Source organism: Lichenostomus cassidix, chromosome 9 (assembly GCF_008360975.1).
Source record: "Lichenostomus cassidix isolate B80296 chromosome 9, HeHo_3.0, whole genome shotgun sequence".
Classification (NCBI taxonomy): Eukaryota; Metazoa; Chordata; class Aves; order Passeriformes; family Meliphagidae; genus Lichenostomus; species Lichenostomus cassidix.
The window spans coordinates 4,909,944-4,936,702 of record NC_139490.1 but is presented as its reverse complement, the minus strand read 5'-3'; the positions used below and the strand labels follow the sequence as shown (position 1 = coordinate 4,936,702).

General features: G+C 39.5%; 1 protein-coding gene across 8 annotated transcripts in view; it reads right to left on the bottom strand.

Annotated features, from left to right (window-relative positions):
- The window catches only part of NLGN1 (neuroligin 1), a 366,576-nt gene that overhangs the window by 264,983 nt on the left and 74,834 nt on the right, over nt 1–26,759 (bottom strand). For 4 of the 8 annotated variants that reach the window (XM_085069048.1, XM_085069047.1, XM_085069049.1 and 1 more), the window contains exons 2-3: nt 20,890–21,695; nt 20,378–20,437 (exon numbers count right to left, since the gene is read on the bottom strand). In XM_085069048.1, coding sequence (XP_084925174.1) covers nt 20,378–20,437; nt 20,890–21,382 — 553 coding nt within the window. In that variant the 5' untranslated portion in view covers nt 21,383–21,695. The remainder of the gene's footprint in view (nt 1–20,377; nt 20,438–20,889; nt 21,696–26,759) is intronic. The other 4 variants (XM_085069050.1, XM_085069052.1, XM_085069054.1 and 1 more) reach the window with 1 other exon arrangement.

The window sequence follows — 26,759 nt, the reverse complement described above, 5'->3', positions numbered from 1 at the left end:
TCAAGACATATTTGTTTGCAAATCACAGTCCTCACTGTATTTCATGTCATTTTCCAAGCCGTCTGAAGCCAGAGCAACAAGACAATTTCAGCTTTTATATTTCTAAGCCTGGCGATTGCTGAAAATGCCTTGCAAAAGTGAAGCCAAAAATTTGGGAGAGATAAATAAAAGTAGCTGAATGTATTTTTTTCTGTAATCTCAAATACAGGACAAGGTGAGAACAGCAAGTAATTTCCAATTTTCTATTCTCATAATGGAGAAAAAAGTCAATTTATTAGTGTATTTCCCTTTAATTAATATGAATAACATCTGCATAACTCCTGACATTCTGATTTATAATTAACATCACAATAAAACCCCACAAGCATTAAAATAATACAGGTATTATGGCCCTTGGCATGTTTATATCACATGAGCACCAATATATGCATTAGCTACGATGCTAATTAGAACTTGGGCTGCTGTACTGTCTTATTCTTTAAAGCTTTAAACCAGACTAATGCTTAATTGTGGAAGATCAAGGAGATAATTCTTATTGTGGCTTTCTTAATCCAGTGTAAATGTAATCTGTAAAGAAATTACAGAGCTCTCCCCCCCTGAATACACCACCCAGAATTTAAGTGAACATGCAGAACCCTTCAGGTAACAACTAACACAGGAAAATGATGGATTTTTTTAAAGAAACAGCCTAGAGTCTACCTTTGGAATATAAACAATGCAAATGAGCATGTGTAAAAACTGAGTTTCTGCGCTGAGAGTCATGGTGGGATTCTACCAAACACTACTCAGAAATCTACAGAATTTAATAATTTACTATGTCACTTTAAAGGCTTTTAAAAATCCTTTTGGTTCTACTACAGCAGATATCTTCTCTGTGTTAATCACATAAACTCTCAAGTAAATCCCTTTGATTTCAAAGGGATGAAGATTTCACTCTTTTTGCAGTGGTTTACAGGAGTTTTTCTGAAAGCCACCATTTCCATGTGAACAAGCATTTTCCTTTTCTCTCTCAGAAATATCTCCTGTTAGATTTTCCATGTGCTTATCAGATTTATAGGACCTACGGGGACTCTTTGTCTGTATTATTCTCCAGAAATTACATTAAAATAACATTAAGGTTGCTGAGTCAAAGACCGGGAGGTTAGGAAACACCAGAATTAAGTTAAACTAATCTAATTTGGCTCCTTATGCAAATGCCTTATGAAAAAATCCTCAGTCATATAATTACATGTTCCCAACTACCCCACACCTGCTTTGGAGCAAGGGATGGGATGGGATGGGATGGGATGGGATGGGATGGGATGGGATGGGATGGGATGGGATGGGATGGGATGGGATGGGATGGGATGGGATGGGATGGGATTTTCCTGGATCTGCAGGAGTGGAAACTACCCCACAGAGAACCCTGGGATTTAAGGAGTTGTTTGGGGGGTTTTTTGTGGGTTTTTTTTTTAAATTGCTTTAAATAAAAATACAGCTCAACAGCATGGACACAGCATGTTCCATGGCTGTTGTGTATCACACATTTTTAATGATTTAGAAAGCACAAATATTTATGGTTATTGTTCAAAGAAGGAAGCTGCTTCCCACTGCAATCTTCAGCTTTACACCACAGTTTGCTCCTCCCTGTGCTCAAGGTTCTGTTGGATTTTCCACTTTAAATGACAACTTTATTTTTTGCACTGTTTCTGCCCCAACATTAATTCTGATTCATGACCAAAATTTTCAGTCTAAAAAGATATATGAAGAGGCAGTGTCATTTCAAATATGATCTACAGAGGAGAAGAAAAGAAACAAAGAGGCTATGCCCTTTTTTCCTCTTTTTTTATACATGAAAAAAAGTTTGCTTTCATTCTCAAAACTGTTTCAAAGTGTAAAAGGTCCTCTTGTTGTTTTTCACATTAGAAATGTGGCCTGCAGCAGGAAAAAGAAAAATTTTATCAACTCAGAGGCAGAGAGTCAAATTTAATTTCCAAAAGGAAGAATACTAAGAACAACAAAATATTTTAGACAACAAAAACCCTATTTTCTTACTGAAAGGCAGGACCCCAGTGTAGATAATGGAGCTATTTTTTCCTGACACCTAAAACTTTGTGACTAGCTAAATCAAATATTCTCCTTTGTGCAAAATAAGCAAAAATAAAGATTAAATTTCCACACCTTTTAACAGTTCTTACACACACAGAAGAAATCATGGTCCCTTTTTTTTCAAATAATATGTATAATTACTTTTTAATATTCATAATAGGTACTTCAGCCACCATATCCCAAATTACTGTGATCAAACCTCTAAAAGAAAAGTGGATAGTGATCTATAAGTCTAATAAATCAATACAGAATGCATTTGTGTTGATATAAAATACCTGTTTGCCACACTGCTGGTAAAACACCACCAATTATGCCTTCCCTGCAATTGCTACACAGAGGTGAGGATTTTTTGTTTCCCCCCAGAAAATCTGGAGTTGCATAAACTCCAGTCCAGAACAGTACAGAGGATGTGGACAAGAAGACTGACAGAACATGGCAGCAGCTCTTTGGAAGGCTGGATTGTAATCCTCAATGTTGCATTGCATTTAAATTTTAATAGCAATACAAGATTAAATAGGGTTTTTTCATTTTTCTTTCTTTTTTTTTTTTTTTAAGAACTTTGCACATCTTTATTCCCAAAACTATCCATGATGTATAAAGTAGCAAGGACTTTTCAAGTCTAATTATTATGTTTTTCTGGCTTTTCTGCTTTATGCAGTTCTGTCAGTCTGAGGAATGAAAATAAAGAAATTGGTTCACTTTGATTTCAGTTGGGTCCAAGTTAATTTTCGTCTCAGACAAGCCTGTGTTATTTCATGACAGACTATCTGAGACACAGAAACCCAAAGAACTGGAGCTTAATAAATATTAATAGGATTGAAAATCCATATAAATGTAGTCTTGTTTTTTTATTTTTAGATTGTTTTGATTAACAGAGCCTAGAAATTCATCTTAATTTCATCTAGCAATGGTTCTTTAATAAACAACATGCATTTTCTGTATCATCATTTCACCAATGATTTCAGCTACTACAAGGCTAACTCTCAGGCATAAAGTAATCAGGGGGTTACTACAAGTCTGTCTTATAATTATTTAATCTGAATACCATTTCGTTAAAAATATATAACACAATTTCTTTCTCCCTGCTTAGGAAAAGAAAGAAAAGGAGAGAAAGAAAACCCACATCTGCCTCCTGAACTGGTACCAGCATTTTTAGCTGTTATGCTGCATTTGGAGCAGAATTTTCCCTCTAACAACGACACAGCTATATCCAATACTATGGAGTAATATATCAGTAGTATATCAGTAATATATTCCATTTAAAAATTGCAAGCAATTTTACTTGTGGAAACCAACAGAACATATTTTCAATGTTAAAAATGCCTGAAAGATTTTTTTTTTTTTTTTTTTTTTTTTTGGGTTAAGAAAATTTGGTTTTTTAGTCCATGAGAGTAAGCACTTTTTCACTATTCCCATTAAAGGAGGGCAGGATCACGTCAGGATCTGGATTACATCAGACTGGCAGCACGATAAGGTCACTTAGGGATCAGATTTTTGCTAATTCAGATCTCTGTTTTATTACTGTGAGGAATTACTCTGATTCACTGAAAGAGAGCAAAATGATAAAGCAGTTCAAGCCTGCCTACCACAGACCATAAAGCCAGCATGGATATTGCAAAGCCATGCTCCTGGAAACACTGGCATTAATGCAGTTGTCGTCGTGTGCCACACACTCTAAACCTCCTCTAAAAAATCTCTAGGCCATTAAGATAACATAGAAAACTTAAAGCAAGTGCAGTAATTTTGCCACATCTGCTGCCAGAACAAGTGGCATGATGACTCTGAGAAAGACATAAAAAGCCATTTTAATTATTTCTTCTTTGAAGGAAGCACTGGCTCAAGCCAGGCAGTCTGGATCCAAATCTGAAGTGTTGCAAAGCTCAAGGTGAAGATTTAAGTCAGATATGAGGAAGAAGTTATTTTATAGAGAGTAAGAGAACAGGTTGCCCAGAGAAGCTGTGGCTGCTCCATCCCTGGAAGTGTCCAAGGCCAGGCTGGATGGGGCTTGGAGCAACCTGGGATAGTGGAAGGTGTTTCTGCCATGGTCTGGGTGATCTTAAATATTCCTTCCCACCCAAATCACTCCCTGATTCTGTGACCCCCAGATGAGTTGTTAAGACCCTCTCTGCTTTCAGCAGTGACTTAGGGACATCAGGGTGGAGCAGCACTTCAGTGGAGCCAGGGGCAAAGCCAGCCCAACAGGAGGTGTGGGCAGTTAGCAAAACACTGCATTTTTCCCACGTTTCCACAAGGGAAGTGTGATCAGCACACCGTGGTTTGTTCTGTGCCTTCCGCGTATTTAATGCCAAATTCAAACACAAACCTCAGTTTTGTAGCATTGCTTCCTAATTTTTTCAGCTTTGCATGAATGCCCTTCTAAATAGATGCAAATATGAAGCTGTACAGGTGACACACTAAAAATATAATTGAAGCTGGTGCTTTCATAAAGGCAATTAGCAATCGCTCAAGTTGCAATAGATGACAGCCTCAAGAGGATTGCTGCCCTGGCAGGGAAGTAACTGCAACTTACATTACAGTCAGTGTTCTGTTCTTTAATGCTATTTTGTTATAACAGACAAGTACAAGTTGCTGATTATGTATTCATTCCCATGCAGAGCTTTTGGCTGATATTTTTGTCCACAGGCTTAGATGTATGCATCTCACTCTTCTACCTTAAAATATTCCCTCTATACTATAACTAAAGTATTCCCTCTTAAAGTTAGTGGGGAAAAGTTAGAGTAAATAAGCAAAAAACCAAAAAATAAATACCACTACAAGCAGAGGAGGCCAACAGAAAAATATTTTAGCTCAGAGTAAAAGTACATGACCGTACATGTTTTTGTCTTGCTCAGAATTCATGCAGTGACTACAATTATGCCTATTTTATACTACCATTACAGCCAGACTTACAGACATTTTATAAGCCTTTTAAAGCGCTTTTGTGGTCACCCTAGGAGTCACCCTTCCACTTTCAGCAAACCATGGGACAACTTCTGCTCCTATAAGAGTGAATGGCCATGCTCCTACCAGGCAAGTCTTTAAATCAACACCTGCCTCCAGCTATCCCTGGATAAACCCCAGGTTCTACAACTGTTCTCCACAGGAACATGCTTAAGTGAGGGCCTTAAACATACATGGGTAGAGTACCTGAATATACTCTGCAGCATTTCAGTGCAATAAACAGCATTTGATCAGAAAATGAGCAGTGTCCACACATGTGGTCAACCCTTTGCACTGAGCAGAACAAAGTGTGACCCTATGGCACTCAGACATATTAGTTTTTTCCTAGGAAAAAAATTGTGGTTGAATACATTTCTTTTTTATGTGGTGCCTGATCATTCCATCACAGATTACACCTTTTAATATTCCATTCTTTCAAGGGGTCTCCATAGCAGCAGTAGCACCACGTGGGGCAATGGCACAGTGCCACACAATGAGCACTGCCACACAACACACAGCAACACGACAAAGTCGCTGGGAAATAACATCGACATCTGTGGGTTTCTGTGAGATAAGTCTTGCCTATTTCACCTCCAGTTACCCTGTGTTGTTTAGATGCACTTGTACTCTTTGTGCTCATCCTTTCATGCATCTAAAAATACAACCATATTAGAAAAACAAGGAGAAAACTGTGCTGGTTCCTACATGAGGTTACAGACTGAGTTAAAACACAGCTTCAGTGGGCAGCTAATGCAGCTCTTTGCCTCTGGGAGGGACATAATTGCAGTGGCCCAAAGACAGCCCAGTGCTGGGGGCTGAATGTGTCACTAATCCCTCTGAAGGGGACATTTCCCACTGTTCACAGGACTTCTGGAGAGATTCACCAAGCAGCTCACATGAGCCACCTGTGGTGGGGACAGAGATCCCCTGGACCAGTCATTCTCCATCTGCACCACCCTCTGCCTCCCGTGGAGCCCAACGACTGCACTGAGGAGCTGCAAGAGCACCGCTGAGGCGCTGAGTGGTAAACACACAAATCAGGTCAATCCTTTTGCTTTCCTTGTAATCCCAGGGCGTTATTTGTTACTGGCTTTTCCTGCTGCCTCCTTCTCCTCTCTGGGCACTCTGCACGCACTGCTGCTCTCCCTCACACCACAGACTGTGGCAATCCCTCCTTATCAAAACTCCATGCTCTGCACTACCTCACTACATCCATGGGCTTTATATCTTCACCTCTCTTGTCTTTTCTTCACTGTAAATCCTCCAGAGCGGGGAACTTGCTTTCTCCAAGTTTGTACTAAAGCCTGTAAATTTACGGCACTCTAGGAATGTTTGATAACAGCACTTAAATAATTAATGAAAGCTGCAGCAGCCCTTTCTTTTTGCCTATTTGGAGGCTGTAAGGCAGCAAGACAGGTGGGAGGCAGCAAATATTTCATGGGCTAAGATTAGATGTGATTCTCACCCCTATGGGGGGCAACTGACTGACAAACACTTGCATTTAGGAAAGATCGAGATGAGGTTGCGCAGGAATTAAAGAAAAGAAGTATTGCTTCAGCTACATGAAACATAAAACTGGCCCAGGAGCATCATAAAGAGCCCAGCCCCAAAAAATAAACTGCCATAAAAACGATGGGATGTTTTAATTTCAGCTCCACAGTGATATATTCAGTCTCTTTCCCTCTGTGTGTCTGACTTTGCAGAAGTCCACTCTTTTGTCCTAATTTTTCCATCTTCAATGGAAAGGGAAAAAAATAAAGGGTAAAATGGCAAATATTAGCTCATGGTTTTGCAGCCCTAAAGAGGCAGTAAACGCTTCTGAAACAAAAAAAAGTAGGTGGAAGCATGAAATAAAGACAAATAAGGCACAGTAAGACTGTGAGAGCAAGGAAGAGGAAAAAAACAGTACAGAAAAAAAGATAAAAGAGATTTGTTATTATAGGAGAAGCTATGATATGAGACAGATGTGAAATTATTTCAAGAAAACTAGAATGGAGAAAAAAGCAACAAAGTGAAAAGATATTCATGTATCTCCAGCAAATTTTCCTAAATCTAACAAACATTCAAATTCCCTGCATCTGTCTCTAAGCTTATATTTGTTCATGTTTTAAAAATGGGAATTTGGGCCTGATCTTGTAAAACTCGATTTGAATTTCATGGTTGACTTTTCTGTAGCCACAAATTTACCCACTGAGTGCACATGGGTCCAGGTGCTTTCCACTGGGGCACAATGCAAAGGACTGTATGGATTTTTGTGTCTTCCAAATAATCAATAACGTAATCCTGATGTTTATGTCAGTTTTGCTGCTAAATTTCCCAGCTTACGAAGGCAATCAAGTCCTTTGGCACGAAATAATAGGAGCTGCACTTAAAGAAATTTGAACCTGAAAAGTGCAGGGACAAAACCAGAAGCCACTTTGCCTAGTACTGAATGTTTATCAGGCAAAACATCACAAAAACATAGGGGAAAGAAAGTGCAGCAAATTGCTTGATTTTAGGGCAGTGAAGACTCCAAAATTATTACCCTCCTAGAACAGAGACATAATGACCAGCCTCTGAATAGATATTGGCACAGCAGGCCACACAAAAGCCCTGATTAGCTGCTGTCTGAGGGAATATTCAATTCTATTTTGGCGCTGATTTCTGACCTTTTTTCTTTGACTTTAATTGGTCAAAATCCAAACCTTTTTTGAATTTATTTAACGCCAGACAATGGCTTCTGAATTGCCAGATTCCCAGTAGAGATGGGAGAAAAGGCACTTCACGGCTTTTTCTGACACTTCTTCGACTTCAGCTAATTCTGAAGTTGTAAACAACATCCCTAACAGCTGCAACATCACTCGCCATGCAACAGTTCTTGAATTTCTTTTAGGGAAGGAAAAATACTAAATCATGAACTATGTCATGTCAAGCCTGACTCAGACGTCCTTCACCTTCACCAAGAAAAGAGCAGATATTTTGAAATTCCAAACCTGTGCTTCTATGGCAGCATTAAGCAAGAAACGGATGTGATACAATCTCACTCCAGATTTTAATATTAGACAGAACCATCAGAAGCTTCTTTGTTAACTCCTAAGCCAGTGATAATCCTGCAGTTTTTCAACTCTTTGCATTTACAGTTAATAATATGGGGAAATTTTTCATGACATTTCAGAGCTGTAGCTGCTGTTTTACCAAAGCCTCCTCACCCATTGATTTACATCCACAACTCCCTTTCCAAGAGCTTCCTTCCCAAATTAAACATGCTAATGATTTTCTATGCAAAATTTAACAACCTAATAGGCTGAACAAGTCAAACGAAAATACACTAATTGTTGCCTTTGATGTATACTATTCTGCCAATTCTCTTATGAAAGCAGTATATTAGCATTAGCTGAAGTGGTTACTAAAATATAGATTAATAAAGAAAAGCTTATATATATACATGTTAAGAAAATGACACTGCAGACTATAGAAAACACAACTTCAAGGCTTAGGAGTGACACAAATGGCTATTATGCACTAGAAAACCATTTTCAAAAGAGCCCAGAAAACGAGCTACTAAAGAATGAATCACAAACCTTTATCTGAATTAGCCAGCGTTGGTTCATAACACTGGGTTTATGCAATAAAAGTAGTCAAAATGAGATTACACAGTCAAAATAATAAATACAGACTGGGATGAGAGAGATAGTAAAAGGCTGAGGAGAGAGCAGAATGCTTTCTGCCTAACCCCAGGGATCTGAAAAGAGCTCCCCCAAGAAGCTGCCCAATTGCTTTATAAAGTAAGATTTTCACTTGCATGTATTTTTTCACACAGACTACGAGCAGTAATGTGTTTTAGCCTATGACCAGCAGCGCAGAGAGAGCTTTATTGCAGAATTGTTTCATTCTGTCCTCCAGCCCAGCTCTGAGCTTGAGGCTTGGTGCCACTGAGATCTTAACACACACAAAGAGAACAGATGCAAACAAACAATAAGGGAATATAAATATTCTCCAAAGAAATAGTGACACAAAATTACTTTCTATTGCTTTGTCTTTAAGAGTTTGCCTATAATGATTTGATAATTTAATCTAATTGATCTCTCCAAGTACTTCTATGGCTCTAATCACTGTAGTATCTGATTAGTGGAACAGATCCATACTTTATCTCCAGATTTAATAACTAAATCTATACTTGAAATAGAGTCACACAAGTTCAGCAGAGGGAGAGGGCCAGATGCTGCTTAGCCAGGATGTCGCTGTTGAGCAGCTAGCAGAGTAATGAATGCATCAGTTCTCAGTGGCAAGAAGGAATGACCTTTATTGTTTTGATTTCATCACATATATAGAGTTCTCAAAAGTCACCCAGATTGGTCAGTCAGAAGCCTTCCCCCAGGCCTGATTGGCCAGCCCTGTACTGCCCAAGTTCTGGGACACTGTTCCAACAACATCCAAACTTTATCTTTATTTACAAAACACAAGAAAACTTCTCATGGGAAAAACCTGTGCTAGCCACATCAGGGGAGGAGGGAGGGAAAGGGAAAAGGCTACTGAGGTCCAGAACCACTGGAAAGGTACATTTGGCTTTGTGTCAAATCATCCCTCTGCAACCAAGCTCTGTTTAAACAGCCTGTTTCTGGGGTTAGAGAAGGAAAGCAGGAATGTGACATAACTAATGGGGGCAGAACCAAAAATGAGTTACTGTCTATGGCCTGTTCTCCTTCAAACTGTCTTCTTCACAAGCACAAAATAAATGTAATTATTATTATTATTATTATTATCGGTTCTTTGTTCTCTTCCAGGCTAGCCCTGCATCAGCCTGAAAATGATGACATTTCCTGAATGCATTTCAACGGCTTCTTAACCTTTCTAGTTCCCAAGAGTCAGGACAATGTCACACTGCACTCAGAGATTTTAGCAGTGAAAAGGTTAACACCCAAAATTGCTAATGATGACAACAGTATTCACTGAGCCAGATAATCACTCACAGAGAATTTCAATCCAAAGTCACTTAAAATTCAAGGAAACCTCTGTATTTCTTTAAGGAAGTGACAGCAGTTAGAAGAATATTCATAATTCAAACAACAGGCCAAACTCTGACTTACTGCTGAGTTTATCCATTTTTAATCAAGCAATATTAAGTGCTGGCTTTTGCTCTACCTGAGGTGAAACCTATTTTGTGATATGTCCTCTAACACAGGTGCTGGGCAGAGAGAGGTGACAGCCTGGCCACTTGCACAGTGCAGATCTCAAGCACGGAAGGTATATGGAGCATTTCTGAGAAGTTATTTGTTTCTTCCTCCCTTGTTTGACTGCTGCTTGTTTGTTGTGCTGATACTCAGCCAAACTAGCTTGTAGCTGAAGATGTCAAAGCTCTGGGCAGAAAAACAGCAACTAATATATGTTAGCAAACTCTGGAGAGAAAAATAGTTTCTGCCACTAAAAACTGCAGGGTGGAATTGTGTGCTGCTTTCTTCTTCGTCTTATTTTGCCTAAAGGGAAAGAGCCTTTTAATCCCATTTCTCTGCTCGGTTTGCACAGTGCCTGGCAGGGCACACCTGCTCCAACGTGTGTGTCAGGAGCCTTCTTGGCTGTCACATCCCCTTCCCTGCTGCTCTCAGCTCATCAGCTGTCTCCCAGCTCAGCTCTGCGGGTGAGCACCCCTGTCCTGCCCCAGCACATCTCTGCAGCCATCTCTCAGAGATGTCAGGAGAAGCAGAATCAGCTTGTCACCAACACATGACCATCTCACAGTTCAAGGGGAGAAGCTCTCTGTCACATGTGAACAACATGAAAGGAATGCACGTGGAAGGGGGTGAGAGGAATTTCCGCTAACAGACCCGAATTCAGGATGGGATGGAGGATTTCACCATGACCTCTTCAGCAATCTGTGTCTCTGTGAAACTCAAGCACCCATTCTGCATGGTTCTGTACCATAATGTGCTTCTGGCCAGGTAATACCTTCAGCACTTGAACTGCAAGTGCATCACTACAAGAATTGCAGTTAATCAAGGGTTTCATGGCACTTGAAAGAAAAAACAATCAATGCATCTTTTCTTTCTTCCTTTGTGTGAGAACTCATCTATGGAGACTCCATCTAAAAGAGACTGCAGGTGCTTCAGCTCTTAAGTATAGCAATTATTTGTTGTTTCAGAAGTTATTGTTTCGAGCAAAAGCAATCCATTTTTCATTAACCAATGGCTCAGTTAATGACTGAAAAGTGTAGAAAACAAACTTAATTCTCTCTGCTGTTCCACATAGAACAGCTATTAATTGATTCATATGGAGAGCTATTTCATCTGCTTTTAGCATCAGAGAGAAATAGGGAGGGATTAAGATTTTAAAATCTAGGTTTACAGCCTGATGATTTCTTGTGAAATTTCCCAAAAAACCCTGCCTCTCCAACAGCCATATAAAGCAATATTTCATGGGTCCAAAGCATTGTATTGAGCACAGAAAATCTTATTCATAAAAGCAGTCTTGGGGCAGGTAAATGTGCAAAATCTTCTGTTTGTCTCTAAGATCTTAGACATGGCCTTCAGCAACTAAGTTCACATTTTTTAAAAAAGTCCAAGTTCTTTTGGCACTCAAGTAAATATGAAAACATATGAGTCAATATCAATTTTGCAATCAAGTAAGATAAATTGTACTATCTTTCCTTCAAGCTTTCAAATCTGATTATGCCTTTTAGATGTACATATATCCATAGATAAATGCAGGTTTCATGTTCCCTTACCACTGGGTCGATCTCATTAAGACTATTGCTTTGGGAATGAGGATTCTCAGAAACTGAGCTCTCATTGGGTCAGCTACATGCAGCTGTTCTGTTTGCCTGTTCATTGCATTAAAACTAATACATGAAAGAAAATTAAATTAAAAACAAAGAGTAATATTGGCAGAAAATAAAAAAAAAATCCCTGCAAGGGCACTGTAGGGAGGTTGACAACACTTTGGTGCAAAACTTTGGGTTAAAGGGCAGCAAGTCCTCAGGAAAACACCCCAATAATATGAGCATGGAATCCTGACAAGGTGGGATAAACACAGAGCTCTTCTCTAGGCCATGGCTGGATGGTCTTTCTTCAGCTTGGGGCATAAAAAGACATTATTGCTAATCTCAGAGCTTTGTTCTCATCTCTTTGTGGAAGTTTGAAATTCTGCATTAGAGCAGACCCTGCAAGCCCTCTTTAATCAGGCTTGAGCCCAAACGAGCTGAGGTGAAACAACTGAATTAAACAGAAGGTTTGTCTAACCTGCCTGAGTGCATCTGAAGTGACTGGGGAGGATGTGAATGAGTCATTCCCTGACAAAACTGGGAGCAAGGAGTGGAGGAGGAGCCCAGCTGGTGGGTGGGAGGGAGGATGGGAATGGAGCCCCCCGGCTGGTTTGGGCTCAGCTCCAGCCTGCCCCCAGCCCCAGAGGGTGATGCCCCCAGCAGAACCCAGGGGGTGACAAGGGAAGGGTGCCATTGCCACTAGTGCCACTCATTGCCACTCATGCCACAGGGTCAGGGCTGTGCAATCATCAGTTTAAAGCACACTGCGTCAAACACAGCATGAGAAAACAACCTTAAAAACTCTGTATGCCTTACTGCCATATCAGACTTAAAATTAGCTGAAGGAAGGGAGATCATCTGTACACTACAGAAGGCTGACATGAAAAAGGGTGAGAAATCTGTGATCCCGAGGTTTTGGTAGATTCTGGCATATGTTATCCTTGCCAGTTATTCCCCACCCACTCTGCAGGAGAGAAGGGGAGATGCTCCACAGGGTTCCTCTCCATCCATGCTGCTCAGTCCATCTCCTGTGCCTGGAGCATACAAGAATCTGTGCTACAAGAAGATTTTTTCCCCCTCTTTCCCCAACACCTGGAGGTGCACAATTTGGACACTCCAATATATCAGCAGATCATTGAATCTCAGCTCAGAATGAAAACCTCCTTATATTTAGTGGAGGTTTTTCATCATCTTCAACCAACTGTTGGGTAAGTTTCTGCCTCTGTTTAGAAAAAGGATGTCTAAGTACAAGCTGTGCTTGCTCTGGGCTGAGCCTTCTAGAAAATTCAGCAAGCTGTGCAATCTTCTTCCTACACAATGCACCTTTCCATTAAAAATCTGCAGACAGCTTTTAGCTGAAAGAATTTTGAGAACAGAAGGTAAAGACAGCAAGGCAATGGAGACAAATCTTTTTCCGTGAGCTTTGTGAAATATTTTCTCAAAATAACTTTGCAGGGGTTTTACTGCCAGTTCATAATGTGGATGAATCACTTCTCATATTTCTGATAAAACAATATTCAAAACTTCAAAATCTCTTCCAATTCATTTATGCCACCATTTAATTAGGGCTTCTGCAATATGTTACAAGGGTGTCATTATCCCCTATAATTGTATAATAATTACAATTTTTAATGAAATAATTGCAAGTACACTAGATGTGTAGATATAATTATGGTAATTACATAAATACCTGATTTTCAGCTAATAATTAAAGAAGGCCTTTACAAAAAGGGGGAAATTTAACAAATGGAAGCTTTGCAGAAAACAAACACAAATAATAAATGGCTGCCTCTCTCCTGTCATTTCTGCCTTCCTAAATTATCTCTCTATATATACTCTATATATGATTTTCAACAGATTATAAAATAAAAATAGAAAAACTACTTAAATATTAAATCATAATAAGAGACCTCAATACTTTGCCTCTGCAGGGCCTGATCCACTGGCATTAATATTGCCCAAACCAAAGGATTCTAGGAGAGCTCAGCATCTCACAAGACATTGAATTGCAAATGACTGTTGGGAGCAGGAAGGAGTGACTAGTGCCTATGACAACATCCAAACTCTCCTACTGGCTATGGTTTCCTCCAAAATGTGGTCATACCTACTGGCTACAGCCCCATGAACACAGGAACTCAGTGAAAGATGAATTCTCTACAGGGTTGTGATATTTCAATGAAGGAACTACTTACAGAGCCTCATCAGCTGAAAAAAAGCAAAACAGTTCTTCAGCCAGGGAATTTCCTTCTCTTCAAACACATTCCTGTGACTAAACTTGTCTGCTTACTGTACTCCTAGTATGAACAGGAAAGTCAAAACCCACCCTCAGAGAAAGCATGTAGAAAACTCTGCCAGGGCAGATTGATTCCTGCTCTGATAGCACCAAGGGACATTAACAGAATTCCCACAGCAGAGGAATTAGCAACATGATTTGCTGCTGCTGCTGAAATGTTCCAAAGCACTTTGGCAAAACTCTGGATGGGAAAATCAGCTGCAGCACCTGGACTGTGCCATTTCCATGTATCCTGCAATTTCTGCAAGAGCAGCCCTGAGGAAGCCACAGACCACTCTGCTCCCTGCAATTGTTGGAATATAGGTGCAAACATGGCTGAAAATCAGCTTTGTCCCACTTCCCCTAGCTTTGTATTGTTCAGTGCTGCTTCTTCTTTGGGTAAATCTCATTACTACAAGCATGAGAAAGTAAAATAAGAGATATTAATATTAAAACAGAAGGAAATGGTTTGATATCCCGAAAACAAATCTCATTTATGGTAAGCTCATTAAAGCAGTTGATTTTGGAATACCGAGTATAATTATTAATACCATACATATCAAAGTGGGGAAGACATGTAAATTTGACATCATAAAGCAAGTAAAAATGGAGAAGGCTAAAGAATTAGAAGTAAAAAGAATCTGGAAAAAAAAGGAAAAGAAATTATACTGGAGTAATATTCAAGTTATAAGCAGATTATTAACATTGTAAGTGAGATGATCCTAAAGAATGGTTTGACACATGTAAGCATCATGTTTCAAGCTTAAAAAATATCCCAAGAATAATAAAAATGTTTGTATCCCTGTGTATTATCAGGAAACAAAGAGATGAAGAGCATTAACACAGAGAAGAGCAAAGGAATAATGCTACAATACAGGGGAGAGTAAAAAGGCAGAAAATAACAGTTATCCAAAAGCCATGTTAGTTACTCAAATGTTCCTCCTGCAAATGTACAAATACACTTATGTAGTTATTTTTTATAAGATTTGTCCATTCTGGCTTTAAATGATAAATTAGAAACTAACAGATTGAAGGGAAAACCATCTCACAGATGTTTACTGAGTAAAACCAGTGCAAGCCAACAAAGGCTGGGGGAAGAAGCACAAACCAGTTTTATCCGACTTAGCATTAGCAGGGTAGCAGTACTATTTTAGAGCCTGTGTGGGGGAGGATGTAGAAAATGAAAAGCAAGCAGTAAAATAATGGACAAGGAATGGAATTAGATCAGAATTTAAGACCTGTTAGAGCTATAAGCACTGTCAAGGTGTATGAACAAAGCAGTGACAGCACAATGGCTGTGTGGTCAGCAAGAGCCCAGAGCCCCAACAACCAGACATTTACAGGGACTGTGACCAGTGCTGATGGCATTTAAGATGACTGGAGTCCTAAAATACAGTCTGCAAATTCTTCTACTGTCAAGCACTGGCTCACCCAGAAAGAGGGCTGGAGAAAGTACATCAGAGTTTTTAAGCATTTTATTTCAAATATGACATAAACCTACTGCACGTCTTTGAAAAATGCTGCTAACTGACACTAACAGCTTTAGATTGTGAAAGGATGCAAAGGTCTGTACAAGACAATGTTTGCTTCATTATCTTCTTCCATGTATTACCAGTATAATAGGAAATGCTGCAGTGGTAGCTGAGGAATGGAAAACAGGAATATAGGGCTTCAAAAAGGAGCAGAAAAACAGAACAATCATGGTGTGTCTTGGAGCATAGCAGTGGAGTTTGGGATTATGGACTACACAGGGGATGAGGATGAGAGCTCTCCAGCCAGGAGCCACCAAGACTGGATGGGGTGAAAATTCAAATGTGTGCAGGAAACCACTGACACAAAAATACTACGGGCAAATATTTTGTTATGAATTTTCAAAGTGGCCTAAGATAAAAACCCTTTTAAAGGGTTGAGATACACCAAAATATGCACAAAGGCGGCCCTGTCAGTTTGGCACTCACACTCAAGGGACCCAGAGCCCTGGCAATGGTCTGCAAAGGCACATTCTTGTCCTGCTGACAACATAACTTATATTGATATAGCTCTGTCTACAGTGATGGAGGTTCACACCTTGGATTTCATACTTTGCATTCATATTGCCTTTGGAAAAGGGATATTTCAAGAATTTTTGACAATTTACCATTTATACTTCCATTAGTTTGATATTATTTTCTAAATTACATATTTAAGAAAAAAAAGAACCCTGATAATCGATTTACAACCTTTGCCAGTGGAAATGCACATTTTAAAGGTCTCATTTTGTCCTTTTGTGGTTGATTTCAGAGCTCAAATGGGTTTACAGAAAGAACTTCATTTAAGGAAGCCCACAGGAACTGCAGGAACTGCACAAATCATATTAATTCCTGTTTTCCAAGATTTGATGATGAGTAAACAGTTCTAGGGTAGTTAAATGGAGTATTGGAACAAGCACTCAACAGAAACACAAGGTAAGAGGCGACATTTCTGCTTAGACTTGTAAAGAACATTTCACATTGCTAAGCTTAAAGCCCTAAGGTTATCAGAGCCTCTTACAAAACACAACTGATGTAACATATTCTCTGTTGAAAACAAAGGCAGATCAAAGCAGGATGAGATTACAGCAGTGTGATTTGTGTCTCAGCTCCATGAATACATTTGTGGGTATGTATATTTGCTCCTGTGCGTCCATAGTAACCACAGCCATAACCCAGAAAGGATGGTGTGGGGAGCTTTGCTCTGAAAATCAAGTAGCCTATTAGGAGGCATAAATATTAATAGAGCTGTCTAATCCTACACTCTCAAATGAGGTAGTTCAGATCATGAGTCTTAGCATTTAAAATTTATTCACTGCCCTGACTGGAATAAGAAACAGAATCCACATGTGGGAAAGTCACTGATATTGGGCGGTCTCTGAGCCACTGATAATTCCTAAACATAAAAGTAAGGATCAAGTGATTTCTTCTTTTATTCTACACCTAAATCTCCTACAAATACTAATTCATCCAAAACTGCACGTGCCTGGCTCCCTGACATTGAGGATATACCACCTACACCTCACATTTTCACACTGAGGCATCTTCAGGCAGTATGAAGACTTTAGCTCAGGTTCCTAAGAAAGAGAATACTCTCATCCCAAGTGCAGAACACACAACACCTGGGGTTTCTTTTAGTGGTCATATTTGTGACCCTTTTCAAATTTTCTTTATGTAGTTGCCATTAAATTAGGAAATTCATGGTGCAAACTAATGAAACCCGAAGAAATGAATATGAATATAGAGTACTAAAACACCACAGGAATGCAGCTAAAGCAGGAGGCATAAACCTTATGCCCTCCTAAGGGATAAGGAGTTAGCCTGTCATTCTGAATCACAAGTAAAATATTTCTGTTTTGACTGTAAGGTAAATTAGAAATCTGAAATGCCAAACAGTAGAAAACTATCCAGGTAATCCCTGGAAATGATGCCAAAGTTTGTCAGGGAATTCAGGAAACACCAGATAATAATGTAATTACTCTCAATTAGTAAAATGGTGTTATCTGCAATACAACCTAGACTCTGTTAAAATTTAGCATTATGAAGACTAAACTGAAAAAGTAACACAAAATTAATCAGATGCCTTGCACCAATTTTCCAAAACCAGCCCTTGCAAACACAGCTTTCTGCATACCCAGAACAGAATTAGCAGCCTCTGACCTTCACGTACCTGCAGGAAAAAACAGATGCTCATTCTTTATCTATTGAATCAGTAAACTGAAGGTTCAGTAACTGAAATATAGGCCTCCATCTTTAGCAAAAAACCCATGCTGAATTGTCTCATTTCTTCTCACCCAGCTTCATCCTATCATTCTGTAGTCTCTGCTGTGGGCATAACCAAATCCCAGCAGGAGGTCATGGATATGATGCTCATTTACCATCTCTAGCATAACTCATGGATGGAACTCCTTTCATTTCTGTATCTATCTTAATCAGATTGCACCCTGTTATTCAAAATTCTGAATTTTCTCATGTCCCTCAGCTGACAAGAATAAGTACTAATTTATTTATCTAATTCAATCTATTTCATGTAATAAGAAAGAATCAAACCATATATAACGATAGCATATGTTTGCTGGTTCAATCACTTTGATCTTATACATCCTTTATGAATTGAAAAGATGCTGTAAAAGTCTGCCTCTGATTTCCAGATCTTCTCTTTCCAATAATTTTCATCACAAACTGTGATGCAATGACTGCAACCTAAAAATCCAGCAAGAGAGAAAACTGGGGCTTTCTTCTTTCCTATACAAACCCAAAGCCATTTCCAAGCTGTGGCTGCTGCTCATTTGCTGTGACTCCACTGCAGCTTTGTCCTGCAACACAACTCCTTTTGCCACTGGCTTTGGGGCAATCCAACCCTGGATAAATCTCAGGTTATGCATGGGTGAGTAGAGTCTGAGTTACTCAGAGAGCAGAGATTACTGCAGATATCTCAGCTGCCCAGCTGAAGGAATGCAGGAGCACTCTGTGCTTGTCAACAGCAAAAGGTAGGCTTTTTATTGTGCTGTGTGTGCACTGAATCTAAGTGGAAAGGTACCTACTGAATTTCAAATAACTCTCTTTATTCTCCTTCAGGCCCACAGGACAATAAACATGACTTCCTCAGCTACTGGGCTCTCCCTCCCTGTATTTTTGCTATTCTCCTGATTTTTTTTTTTTTTTTTAATCCTCTCCCATATGAAAGATGCTTTCCGGGAACAATGATGGGGATCTGCATCTTTATTTATGACTTTGTGAATCAGCGTCTGGGTGATAGGAAGTGAAAGTTGCTCAGCTAATTACACACGCTTGATGAACTGCGTAATAACTGCTGCAGCACTGCACATTAATTGAATGCATATAAATGACAGCAGTTATTCTAACTTGAATGATGTGTGAAGAAGTGACGTTGCTCACAGTACCCTGATTATCTGCATTTCCAGCTTTGGGAATCCAGCTTAAACAATTGTACTTTTACAGCAGTGAGCAAAAATTCCCTAACAGACAACAGAAGATGCCTCAAAGCTTGACACTTTAAACACAAATTGCTTTAAGTCACTGAAAGTGGATTTAGATATCTAAAAAAAGCCAACATCGAGGAACTACAATTAACAATTAATAATTAACAACTAGCTGCAACCAGCAGTTAGGAGCTGTAAGAGCTAAAGCCTTGGAAACAAGGCCACCTTCATTTAGAGCCTAGATACTGCCTTAAAAACCCAATACACCATTTACAGAGTGGAATTTTAATTCTACAATTAATTCTAAATTCATTTTAATTCTACAATTCTAAACACTCCTGCTATCACACTTTCCTAAAATGTTTTTGTTTTGGAGTAACAGGATATAAAAATATGGATTACAACTAATAGGTATCTGCATGTTGACAGGACTCTGTTTTCCCCAAAAAGCATTGTAATTCACATGTAGACCAGCTCTAATGTAGCACATTATTTTAAAGAAAACAAAAAATAATTCAATGCAAACCAAACGTGTAAAGTAGTACAAAATTAGTACTTCAAATCCAGCACCAAGTGCCTCCTTTAAATCAGTACCAAAATAGACCTTTTCTGTTGCATGTCAACTGCTTTGGGAATTTGCAAATATTCACAAAGAAATCTGCAAACTCTTCCATACTATTTAACACGAAAAGGGTAGAAGCCAAGTTTCCAAAGCTTCCAAAAGCAGCCTAGTTCCCAAAGTACCATGTCACAATATTTTAACAGTTCTCTACACCCCTATTAAGAGTTTTTGGGCTCGACAAAGAGAGCTGTAATCACAGAATAAAGGAAATCAACGCTCGCTTTTAGAAGCACGTACACGAGAAAAAAACCAGTTCCACATCTACATTTCAGGGAGGTTAACGCTGTTCCAAGAAAACAGGGTGTATCCTGGAGAAAGCCAAGGCAGGTCTCAGCCCTGCATTGCTATAAGAATTCCCAGCCATGGTGCTGGAAGGGAGATGTGAGCTGTGCCAGCTCCTCCAGCCACAGCAGTGCCCATCCCGGGCAGAGCTCCCTCCTCTGCAGCCACACACAGCTCCTGTCCCTCCTGCCACCAACAGACTCTGCCCAGCACCTCCAGGCCAAGGGAGAAGCTGCCAACACTGTCTCTGCAGAGAGTGCAAGAGAGAGATATCAGGTGCGACTGAGTCCCGGCTTTGCAAATGTTGTATCTTCTCATTTCCTGTGCAAGGTTCTCTCTTTAAACACCTCTCCACCAGGACAAGGCAGTCCCTAGCAGCTCACAGCACCAGCAATCAGCCTCTTTCACCTGTATTACTCGTTCTCCTTTTGCAAGGTTTCGATCTCTCCCCCATTTTTTTTTTTTTTTTTTGGTCCACTTTATACATACCTCCTTTTCTACAAATTTTCTTGCCGGGTTTTCTGGCACATTCCTTGGATATTCTTTTGACTGAAAAATGAATAGAAGACTAGAAAATAACATGGAGCTCCGTCACAGACAGTAGGAGCATGCAACACCACTATCTAACTTAAATATGACCTGCTTTATTAGGTGCAGGAGATTCTCAACTTGTTGTGCCTGCACATGCAATGGAAAAGATGTTGAAGCATCTTCCCAGAAGTCAGTGGGTGGCAATGAGAATTAGGCACCAACTTTGACCTAAAAAAAAAAATACACGTGCTGCGGAAGAAAAAAAAAAATGAGTGTAGGCAGAAAAAAAGAAAATAAAAATCGAAAAGCGAGGACATGTGCACACAGAGAAAAGCAGCATGCATACATGTAATAAGCTGGCATGCAAACAGAGAAAGCCATGCGTGCTACCAGTACACGTGAATTAATATTGTTAGACAGTAGAACAGGAAAATAAAAAGATCTCCCTGTTTCGCCTGCTATTAACTCACCATCCTCGGTTGGGACATAGATATTTAAATAGAGGCAGTCTTCGTTCTGATCTTGAACATAGGTGGAAACTACATCCAAGTTATTAGTAAACCACACGGGAAGCATGACTTCAGGCAACCTGCCTTCTATAATGTTCTGGGGACACACTGGAGCAAACTGGGTGGTGTTTTTGATGTCTGCCCAGGGAGATGGAGGCTCAGGAGGTTGAAAGCGGCGCTCCCCTGTCGGAGGGGCAGCATAAGGAACCCCGAGGAACTGAATAACGGGCCCCAAAATTTCATTATTTAGTTCCTTCTTAATCCCTCTTATCTTGCCAAAGTTGGTGGTCACCACCGGGTTGGTATCATCCAATTTTTGGGAGGACACAGCCGCAGCGTGGAGCAAAAATCCAAGTATAGAAAAAGCAAAAGTGGCACTCAATCCCAGGTGTAGCAGGCTGACCACCGTCGCTCTCCATACACAGTTCAGCCACATGGATCCTGGAAAGGCCATGGTCCCACATGAGTTGTGTGACTGCAGTGAAGCAATCTGATTTGTATCCACTGGTGTAAAAACAGGGCGACCGGAGGAAACAGATCAAGTTTCCTAAATAGGTGCCTGTCAGAGAAATCTCAAAAGGCTTTTCATGCGGTAAGTATCTTCCATTGATTTCACACTTATTGAAGCTGCATCTTCACTCAGCACTATTTATCAGACTACATCCTATTGACAATTCTGTTTTCCATAGCAGCAATATGAAGAGAGCAGCCATTTACTGCAGAATCCCCTCTTATAAATCAAATCCAGTTAGCCGCAGGTCTATATCCTGGAGAAAATGAAAATAAATCATTAGTATGAAAGAGCTACTATGAGCAGAGTGATAACTAGGTGTTTAACACGTTATTTACATACATTAATATTTGCTAGAGTCATGTAAGTTAAACTGCAGTAGTTTAAGGGTCCATGAAATGGCACGTGAAACGCTGACTACTGGATTATCTGTAATGTCACCTGTTGAATTTATAGAGGATTTTCAGGAGAAACAGGACTCACAGAAAATACATTTCTAGAATTCACCTTTTCAAGAATAAGCAATTTGCTGCCAGGCTACATTACATAAGTGTTTATGTTAATATTTTATTTAACTTAATCAGCTCATAATCAATTTTTACCTTGTTTGCACAAGTTGATTTATCAAAGCGGAAGTAATTATTTCTTAAAGCAGAAGATGTGGAAATTAGGATAGGCATACTGATGACTCAAGTGCATTTTATTTCATTAAAAGCAGTTTATAATACATACAAACATTTTTTGTTCACATTAAAATATAACATGGATTACTCTGCTTGTTCACAACAACCTGAATTACCATGCTTTATGTGGTTTGCTGATGAAAAATTTTTAGCTGATGAAAAACACAGATAGAGTGAATTGTTCACATTAATGATGGACCAAACTCTGCGTCTGCTGAAGTGAATGGCAAACTCTGAATTTGCACAGAAGTACAACTGGACCTCTGTAGGCTGCTGGGGTTTTTTTTCAGAACTGGATAAGGAAAAGGATATGAGCAGGCAGTTTAGGGATGGAGCTGTATATCACAATTTTTGCGTCAGATCAATCCTGCATTCCTTATAAAAGACTGACTTCAGTGAAAAATGAAAACGCATGTTGAGAGCACTCAATTCCTACCATCCTTAGTTTATAACATAAACAATAAGCATTCCCACAGGACGGTAGAAATCTTATCTTTCATATATCCACACGCTGACTGAACAATATCCTAGAAAAAATAATCAGTTAGGATCAGAGAGGGCATAATCTGAAATTCCAGATGCTATTTTCAACTACTTTAGCTCAGAGGTTGTCACACAAGGCTGTGTTGCAGCCCTTCTGAAAATTGCTCAGTGCATATCGTTATATCTTCCATATTCATGTGAAACACATTTCCAACACCACTTACAAAGTCCTATTATTTAAGATGCAGTGTTATACACAACATAGCAGTGTAATCTTACACTCCCTATTAAGCAGTGTGTAATGCACAAGAAACGTATTTTGATTTGTATAGGAAACATTTCAAACCACCTGCTTTTGAAGCAGCATTGGCAGCTTTAATGAGAATTGTTGTTTTTATCATGTCTATACACATTGTAGGGAGAATTCAAAAGAACGGCTTGTCTAATAGTCAGACTACCCTGCAGTTTGGGTTATTAAAAAGGAGATTGTAAAAGCTATATAGGACAGCAGGAGATTTGGTTTGTGCCTAGTGTTCCTTTAGCTCTGAACAATCTATCTCAGGAGGCAATAAGGAGATAGATGAAGCTTTTCCATAATTTTCTCTTTCCCTTTCTTTCTCTGCTAATTCTAACACCTTCACTGTGAAACTGCATTAACAAACAGGCTTAAATCCTTCATTCTCCAGCTGCAAATTCTCAGTATTTGCTGGAAAGGCACCAATTTAGCTGCAGCAAATAATTCCCCAAACTTGATGTACGTGTTTACATTTCCTTTAATACATTTTCATGGAATGGCAGACATTCCCCTCATGGAGGATTGTTGCTTTGTAGCATTTCAGATTTTGGAGTGAGTAACGTATTACTTGAGAAACAGTAAAGACAGAGTAGGCAGACAGGTTTCTGAGTAATGCACATGGAGAGATACAAGCCCAGTCCTTAGTGATATTCAAAAATCTCCACAGATTTAAGCCTTTTCCACTGGGTCTTAAAACCCACGAGGGTTTGTTTTCCTGCCAGGAATGGAAAGATGTACTTTTCTCTTCTTTCTCAAACCCAAACTTGTAAATAGCAGGAACTTAATCTCAGTAGACTTCCTGCTAATTCACATGGTGTGAGGACAACAAATCCAACATAGCTGTGCCAGGCAAGAACATCCTTCTTCATTTCAAGGTGCTGAGTTGGTTCCATGGGGAAAATTATCAAGATGCTAATAATAATTCATTTAGCACCTGTTTTCAGTCCTAAGACAACTTTTTAGTACACTTTAGACACCTCGAATGGTAAATTCAACATAAACTCAAAGCCAGTTCTAGAGCTGGGCTGTAGTTCCAAACATGTCCAATCTGCTGGTTTGTCTTTGCAGCTGAACCACTCTGCTGTGATCTACATTCTGGTTTGCCTCCCATGGAGATGATTTTACTCTAAGGCAGAGACAGGATGCTAAAAAGGTAAGAATATAACCCAAAGCCATTGAATAGCCATTGGCTATTCCTAGTTAATTAACAGCTGGCTGGTAGCCTCAGTGAGTAGATGGATAGGCTCTGCAGGGCAGCAAATTGTCAAGCATTTGCAGAATTTGAATCAACATATTTTCATTGTATTCGTAACTTCAATTTCGGGTTTGCTCTTTTCAAGCCTTTCTTTTTAAATGTCTAATAACAGTTTATTTTTGAGACTGAGAGGTCAGACATTCCAGCCTGTCATTGGCTGCCCTGAAGCTATCACATCAAAACCACAAACTCAATGCAAATAAAAAGACTGAGATTTATCAAATCTTTTGAGGCTTTCATGACAAAATTTCATTCTGAGCACTAGGTGCAAGGGCAAGCAGGGAAGCTGGCCAGGAGCATGTTGGGAGTCAATACTGGACAAAATTCCCCTCAGTCTTCCTGCAGGTGATCTACATAGGACTTTCCCTTGGTATCTGGACTCAGCTGAAGAGAAATCAGTGAAAAAAAAAAAGGAATAAACAGGAATGATCAGGCAGACTGGCAGGAGAATAAACCGAAGAGTAGCAATGATAAATCTGGGACAAGATTTAGCATCAAAATAATGTGGATCTGAGGAGGAGGAGGAGAAATATTTTCAGGTTTTACTGCTGTCTTGATTTGAGGATCACAATTGCTCCCTGTGGTAACACAAATGAATTCTACTGCAAAAGGTATTTGATAAAGTCTTTCATGGTCTTTCGAACAGTCTATACTATATAGAGTTTTTTTCTATCATCTATTATTTTATTATCTTCCTTTCTGAATTCAAATTACTTTATAGCTCAGGTTCTGAAATACTTTGGAGAGGCATTTAGTATGCTGAGGAGTGAACAATCCGAGAGAGCTTCAGTGCATCTTTGCATTTGCAATGACACAGGGCATCCCACAACAGGTCACATTTGCAGCAGCTAAACTCTTTGTTACTCATGCTCAGACCTCCAGATCTTAAGGGATGGTTTGATCTGTACCACTTGTCAATAACTCCAATAGATTAATAAAACCTTTGGTGGCACCTAAGGCTTCTGGCCATAAGCCAGCTTCAGCACCACCTAAAGGCTCTTATTGTTATGATAAAAAAACCCCAAACCCCCCCAAAAAGGCTGTTTTCTGTTCAGCTGCAGATGTATTCTGTGATTTGATATTCATGCTTAAAAACTCCTTTCCACCTCAACTTTGCTAGCAAATCCCAGTTGTACAAATATTCAAAGTGATTGCAAGAGTTTGGAACACCACACAATGCCACTTCACTTCAAAACACAAATGCTGTTTTGCAGAACCAGCTACATTTGCATCCGTTTTTACTTACAACAGTCTCTACTTAGAGCTAAGAGCCCAGAGATGTTTCATGTCTCTAAGAAGAAATCCGTGTTCCAAAACACACTACGATGCCAAGCAGGAACACGGCCAGTGGTACAGAAACCATTGAAGAAAGATGAGGGTGAACACTGTGTGGGTGTGACACACAAATTGTAAACATCATCAGACAAATCCTCAGGAGATGCAGCACAAAATTCCCCATCTCTCCTTTCGTGTTTCAAGTGAGCAAGGGAAGCGCTGTTGCAAATACAGCGTATTTTCTCTCAATTCAGTAGTAAAAAAAGGCCAGGTTGGTGGGACTTTGAGCAAGCTGGGAGGGAAGGTGTCCCTACCAAAACCTAGGTGACCTTTAGAGGTCCCTCCCAACCCAAACCATTCTGTGAAATATTTTAAAACAGACACTCCCCTTGGCCATTTCCCTAAACACTCCCCTTGGCTATTTCCCTAAAACTTGGCAAAGGGATGGGATTTGCATGGGTTTATTTCGAGAAATTAACTACATTCCTTTAAAAAAACAGGTGTAGGAACTGATAATAGAGGAGGCTGCAATCCTGAATAGGTAATACATGTAAGTAGGGCACAGCTCTGGTGGGGTTTGTGCAGCTCCCACATGCCAGCACCCTCTGCACCTCCGAGCAGCCACAGGTCTGGAAGCTCCACAAAGCTGCTACAAAACCCATCCCTATTGAGATGCAGAACCTTTGCCAAGGTGGCCAACAAAGGTGTGAATAAGACATCATCCTGATGGGCTGGCAGTCCCACCCCAGGTCAGGATGAGATTACAGGTGTTGTGTTACACAGGTCCTCAAACAACCCAGCGGAAAGGATTTCCAGATGCTACAAGCTGTGTAAATATATCACTTCCAGATCACAGAAACTGATTCCTGAGTGCCCTTACCTCGAGTTAATGTGATGTTTGGACCACTAAACCTCATAACCAGTTAGTAAAAAGTACAGTATTTAAATACTGCAGTATAAAGTATTCAATGCAGCACTTCAAAATTAGTGAAAAGTTTAATTAAAATGAGTATATGCCATAAGACTCCTTTGAATTGAGATGCATTTTTCAACTGCACCAAATTTTTGTTCTTTGCCATCAGTGGGAATATTCACTAATGCTTATTAACTAGTATTTTCATGATCAAAAGTCCTTTTAAATAATTTCTGCATCTTAGTTTGCCAAAATAGGAAGACTTCTGATCAAAATTTTATATTAAACTGGTTTTAAATAAGACAAATTAAGCATATGAGAAGAGGATCACTTAAGCCTTATTATCTTCCATTTACTCATATCAATAAATCATTTTCTTAAAATAGTTCTACTTCTTAGCTGAAGTAATTGTTTAT